Genomic DNA, 6,288 nt, shown 5'->3' with positions numbered 1-6,288 from the left:
GGCCTTCCCTGTTCTTGGTTTTGGCAGATGTGGAGTTTTGACAGGAACCGATGCGGCAGTTCTTGTCCAAGAGGATCTCGGGGCGGAGGCCACTCAGGTAAGGGAGGCCAGGCATGGTGGAGGAGTGGGACGGCGGCGACGAAGACATGGATCTCAAGGGGGAGGCGAGCGGCGGAGATCGTGGGGGAACAAGAGGGATTCCGTGTAGACAGCTCTGTTTTCTAGGGCTGAGCAGAAAAAAACTGAAATTAACCAAATATAGCCGGCCAGTCGGTTAACGGCGCGGTTTCGGTGTGCCATACAGAGAATCAATCAACACCGACGCTCAGTCCAATAGCGTCAAAGGCCCAAAGCCCAACAAAAGCCCACATACTCTCCCAGGCACCTTTTCTTCAGAAAAAAAATCACAATTACCTGCGGCTTCCCAACAGAGTCTCCTCGCCGGCCGTCCTCCTCGCCGTCGCCCTACCCATCTCGCCGGCTGCGTTGCGGTCCGCGGAGGAGAATGGATGCCATGGAGGAGAACACGTCTCCGCCGCCACCTCCACCGCCCACGACGTCAGTGGGCGCCTCCCCTGCCTTCTTGCCCTCCTTTCATTCCCTTTGCTGTCTCTAGGTCACGCGGAAGCAAGCTCACATCTCCCCCTGATTGGGGCGTCGCGTGGTGTGCAGGGGTGCGAAGCCGCCGCCGTACAAGGATCCCGACGACGGGAGGCAGCGGTTTCTCCTGGAGCTGGAGTTCATCCAGTGCCTCGCCAACCCCATCTACATCAACTGTACTGTTCCTCTCCCCTCTCCTCCCCTCTCTTCCGTTTTACCTAACTGGTTAGGTTTAGCTTATTTTGGTCATTTTGGGGAGAATGGAAAGCACCAACACAAGTTTCTTGTTAGTCAATTTGGGGGTTAAGTGCTGCTGCAAGTAGTTAGCTCATTGACAATAAAGAGATTTTTGTGATTTGATTGTGTTAGTCAGTCAGTGTGATGGCTTATAGAGTAACTAATCTACCTGATATAATTTTGTGATGGCCATGGCCAATGACTCCGATGACTGCTTAGGGCCACGTTTGGGAGCTATGCAATCTAATAGCCTGGTAAACAGGATACCAGTGTGTTTTACTAAGCACCATGGAAACCGGCGATCACGGGACCTATTTTTTTGGGTTTAGACTGGTGTTTGGATGCAGTTTAAATCTTGTCACTTGCAACCTCTGGAGTGAAGCTAGAGGATAGACTATTAAAGTACTGAACTGAGACAACAGTACAAGCTGATTTCTAAAGTAAGCAGACGATGTTCTAATTGATCTGAGTGTTAGAGTCTGTTTGGTTGGGAGCCCCAGGCTGCCTAGCCAAATAATTGGCGTTGACCAAGTAGTTGGGCATTGTTTGGTCTGCAGCCCATCATTTGGCGTGCCCATGCCTAAGGGTGTCAAGTGGGATCCCACTTTTGTCCCACTTGTAGTATAATTTAACTTTTCTAGTACAAATTTTGACACCAAAATTTGAACTACATAGTACAAAATGACATCCCACTGGGATCCCACCTTGACACCCTACCCATGCCAACTTCAGCTTTCCAATACAATTTCATGCCCAAGATTTGGCTAGGCACGGGCGACAGAATGGTGCGCCAATATTTTGGCTTGCCCGTGTGTTGGCATGGCAAACATAGGCGAAAACCAAACAGCCCCTTAGTATCCTGCACTGAGCTGCTGCCAACTTCTCAAATATATATTATGACAAGAATGAGTCAAAGAAGGAACTAGTTATGTGCTTTAAATTGTGCTATTGTCATTTAGCCCACTTTGGATGTCATGATCACAAAGCGACCAGGCGAGGACAAGGCGCGCACGTCGGCGGCTGGCGCGAAAATGAGGTCCGGGACTCAATCCTGGCGTGCGACTCTCCCTGATACCTGTCGAGTTGGAAGACCAACCTTTCCCCTCAATTTTGCTTTTCCGGGTGAAATAGAGAATATGCTGAATTCGGACTGACCCAAAAATGGTTTTCCAAACAGCCATTTTGTGACTTGTGCAAATTTAAATTTGGGCTTGTAATGTACTGTCGTATCTGGGCGACAACTGCACTTCCAAACGAGCCCTTAGTGGGGAAAAGCCAGGGTGATTGAATTATACATTTGTTTTGCATTGCTCCCTGTGCTTCTGATGTCTTATGAATCAATCTGTTGCATGTGTATCAAACTAAATTCTGCATGGGAGATGTCATCATCTACTATTTGTTTTGTTCAAGCAGATCTAGCGCAGAATCGGTACTTTGAGGATGAGGCATTTATCGGATATCTCAAGTACCTCAAGTATTGGCAGCGTCCGGAGTACATCAAATACATAATGTGAGTTAGCCAAAACTTTTGATTTTTCTACAAGTAGGTATGCTCGATGGCATAATATTGTGCTCATAGTTGTTGATGGTGCAGGTATCCACACTGCCTTTTCTTTCTTGAACTCCTCCAAAATGCAAATTTCCGGAACGCAATGGCACATCCCGCAAACAAGGTAACCTTGAGCCCATTTGGCTAGAGTTGCACTCAAGCACCATTCCCACCCTTTTATTTCACTGTTTTACAAGTTCCTTTTCTCTTTTCAATTCCTTTCTTTGGAATCGTCTCTTTGGAGAGTATTAATTTTACTGTATTAATAGATTGCTAGTGGTTAGAAAGGAGCAAGAAATGATAAAATGTTGCTACGAATGCTCTTGTAGATATATAAATGGGTATGCTTATTTGCTTTGGAATTAATTGAAGAACACCACATGTTATCGAAGCATATTAAGCTTGAAGCACACTTTCATATTTTCATGATTTTATCTGCATAATATTCTGTTAGCATTCTAAGTAAATCTGTTTAATCTGTTAGGACTTGTAATCATTAGTATGAAACTAAGTCTTACCTGCAAATTGCTTGACAGGAAGTTGCTCATAGGCAGCAATATTTCTTCTGGAAGAACTACAGGAACAATAGACTGAAGCACATCCTACCCCGTCCTCCTCCGGAACCAACTCCTGCGCCAGCACCACTGCCGACACCTCCACCAGTGCCTGCACCACCGTCATCTTTGCCAACTATGTCAGCTGTTGGTGCATCTGCAATGCCCCCCATGCAGTTTATAGGAACTCCTGGCACCAATAACCCAAAGAACGACATGAGAAATGTTATGGGTGGCAGAAAGAGAAAGTATGTGCCTCCCTTCCTTTCAATCATTAAATAACATCTCTTATGCAAGTTATTAGTTGTCGGTGCAGTGTTACTACAAAGTTATTAGTTGTAAATTCAATTCCTTTTCTTACAAGTTTGTGTGTTGTTATCTTCATTCTGCCAACCTAGATTATGAACTATGAAGTTCCTATGTATTGATACAAGGAAGATGGTTGAGGCTCTCGACATGCTTCATATATAGGGGAGCTGAATCAATCCTCCTGTATCGGAGCAACAGTCCTCCGGCGAAGAAATGGAGGAATCTGTTCTACTAGCTTCTCTTTTCTTAATCCATGATTTGATGAATCGTGAGATTTTGTGAATAATGCAAGGTTCACAGTATTATTGTGCCCTTGCAGCTTGGTAGTCAATTTGAATGTGAAAGACGGCAATATGTGATTTTAGTTTGAGCTACAACAGCTTATTTCTTTTCGCTCTTGTGATGTATAGCTTGAACTTGGGATTATGATGTGTCATGTTCAATAAAATTATTTACAATGACTGATTGTGCTCTGTGCATCTTGGCTGCAGGATGGGCTAGTGTAGCATATTGGTCAACCTGACAGTGGACATCATTTCATGGAAGCCCAGAGTCGCCCCTGTGTCTTGCAGGCCTTTGAAGTTGCGGACAAGTTAGAAGCAAATGCTACCGTCTAGTAGTTGGAGAGATGTCTATATGGCACTGCATCCTGATTGACTGAATGTTTTCTTGGCCTTCTTGTAGTTAAATGAAATATTTGTTTGGTGAAACTTTGTGCAAACAATGTGAGCAATAACATTCAGCACCTGTTCTTAGATAGAGCCATAGCAACTGAACTTCATGAATGCTCCATTGCTTGTTCATGATTTTGCCGTGCAGTTTGTGCCTTGTTTTGGAGTATAGTAATCTGCTGCACTGTCCATTCGAGTGTGATATTCTATGATCGAAACTAGCGAAGTGCTAAGAGATGAATGTCATTGCATTGTGTATGTAAGCCAGTGCCATATTTGTACAAGTGGACAATAAGTGGCAACTCACAATCATCAGTAGTAACGTGGAAGTATTCATAGCGACTTGTTATTAAGGAAGTGTAAAATCACAAAGCACACATTTGAGCTTCAACTCTTTCAAAAAGGTGGCAAGTCGTCAAAACTTTTCAAACACTAATCAGGCAATTTGGCCATTGCTCGTCCGAGCATATGAAAGAAGACGAGAATAGCCGTACCATCAATGGCACTGATCGAGTGATCTTTGATGGTAACCAACACAAATGATAGCGGTACTCCTTCCTGAAGACTCTAGGCTCCTCCAGTCCTCTCCAGAATCTTCTAACCCCTTCTCCATCCCCTTCCCCAAGAAATCATAGTACGATCCATGGCACCTACAGCAGCCAGCACGAATCCTAAAGCCGTGGTTCTGGAAGGCTCGAGGTCTCTCCCGTGCTCTCCAGAAGCTTCTAACCCCTTCCCCATCCCCTTCCCCAAGAAAGCGACGCCTTCAAAACCCCCTCCATTCCGCTCCTCCTCCTCTCCTCCAGTCACAAGAATCCAAAATCACTTTCACAAGACAAGAGAGAGAGAGAGAGAGAGAGATCCATGGCTACCGCCGTCGCTTGCGCTGATCCCGCGCTGGCCAGCCTCAAGAAGTTGTTCGCCGAGCCGTCGGCCACCGGGGCGCCCGCGGCCTACTGCGCGCTCAGCCCGGCCGCCGTCCGTCGCCTCTGCAGCACCCAGGGCAAGGAGGTCCGCCGCTCCGACGACGACGACGACACCAAGGGCGAGCACGAGGATGCCGCCGCCGTGGGCCTCCGCCGTGCTCTCGACTCCGACCTGTCCAGCTTCTTCTCCCATGGTATGCGTCCCCGCCTTTCCTGCGTCGCTGCTCTCTGCGTTCGTTCCTGTGGGACAAATCCGTCAACTTTTTCCTTTTGCGTTCTTAATTCTTCAGACGTGTTCGACCGGTTCGGCGCGCCGACGAGCCTGAGCCGTCTGCTGGGTCTGATGGAGGACGGGGTCGCGGCTCCTGGTCTGGGCGGCCTCTCCTCCACGGCGGGGCGCGGGTGGTCGGTGGCGAAGGAGGACGACGAGGCGGTGTACCTGAAGGTGCCGATGCCGGGGTTCGGGAAGGAGCACGTCAAGGTGTCGGCGGAGAAGAACAGCCTGGTGATCAAGGGGGAGGGCGAGAAGGATGCCTGGAACGGCGACAAGGACGACAACGCGTTGCCGAGGTACAACCGCCGCATCGAGCTGCCCGCCAACGCGTACAAGATGGACAAGATCAAGGCCGAGATGAAGAACGGCGTGCTCATGGTGACCGTGCCCAAGCTCAAGAAGGAGGAGCGCAAGGACGTGTTCCAGATCGCCGTCGAGTAGGGAGGGAGACGAATCGATCGTGAGTAGTCCTAGTCCTAGTAGTAGTAGTAGTAGTGCTAATGGGAGGGCTGGTGCGAGTGGAGTTGAGAGAAGCCTTGTTGATGTTTTAGCTTCTGTGATCGTCTTGCGTAGCTCTGATTGAGTGGTGGTGAAGTTGGTCAGGAACTTTGTTCATTTCGAACTGCTTTGGTGGTGAAATTGGTCATGAACTTTGTTGATTTCGACTTGATGAAGTGCTTTGTTGGTGAAATTGGCCAGGAACTTTGTTTGTTTCCTCTTGCTTTAAGTGATAAATGTTACTGCGATTCTATAGTGAATTCTGGAAATGCTTGAGTTTGTCCTGGAAGAACAGTAACTGAACAAGTTTGTGGTTGTGGCGTTTTCTTGAATCTTGATCACAATTTACGAGCTATGAACAGGCATATGGCGGTGGTGAAATTTTCCTCAACATTGTCCGCAGATAAAACAATTGGGCCTGTGAGTTCTAAATTTTGCAGTGATAAACCAAGATGACTCTGTATATTCACAGTGATAGTGCTACGCCAGTTGTGCTTCCAGTATTATTTGCGGTTTCTTAGCTGTTGCACGAATTACTTCTGGGGCAATGTGAAGCTATGAGATTTTGGTGACGAGCTAAACCACTGAATCTTAGTGGTGATGAGCCATTGGATCTTTTCATTTACTGAGCTATGCATTTGCCATGTTTGCAACTCGGCAGTGTTCACCT

The 6,288-nt window shown here is 47.3% G+C and overlaps 2 protein-coding genes across 2 annotated transcripts; both read left to right on the top strand.

Annotated features, from left to right (window-relative positions):
• Positions 1–433: 433 nt before the first annotated feature.
• Positions 434–4,109, top strand: LOC124708904 (mediator of RNA polymerase II transcription subunit 31-like). The gene is made up of 6 exons (XM_047240542.1): positions 434–558; positions 673–776; positions 2,251–2,347; positions 2,432–2,510; positions 2,923–3,188; positions 3,741–4,109. The coding sequence occupies exons 1-6, from the start codon at positions 506–508 to the stop codon at positions 3,748–3,750; spliced, it is 609 nt and encodes a 202-aa protein (XP_047096498.1). The 5' UTR covers positions 434–505; the 3' UTR covers positions 3,751–4,109.
• Positions 4,110–4,784: 675 nt separating this feature from the next.
• LOC124647774 (26.2 kDa heat shock protein, mitochondrial-like) lies at positions 4,785–5,822 on the top strand. Its single transcript, XM_047187652.1, has 2 exons — positions 4,785–5,040; positions 5,137–5,822. Exons 1-2 carry the CDS (start codon positions 4,785–4,787, stop codon positions 5,559–5,561), a joined length of 681 nt encoding a protein of 226 aa, XP_047043608.1. The 3' UTR covers positions 5,562–5,822.
• The last annotated feature ends 466 nt before the right edge of the window (positions 5,823–6,288 follow it).

The sequence above is a fragment of the Lolium rigidum genome, chromosome 4 (assembly GCF_022539505.1).
Source record: "Lolium rigidum isolate FL_2022 chromosome 4, APGP_CSIRO_Lrig_0.1, whole genome shotgun sequence".
Classification (NCBI taxonomy): domain Eukaryota; kingdom Viridiplantae; phylum Streptophyta; class Magnoliopsida; order Poales; family Poaceae; genus Lolium; species Lolium rigidum.
Note: the sequence above shows the minus strand (reverse complement) of the source record. Positions and strands in the feature narration are given on the sequence as shown.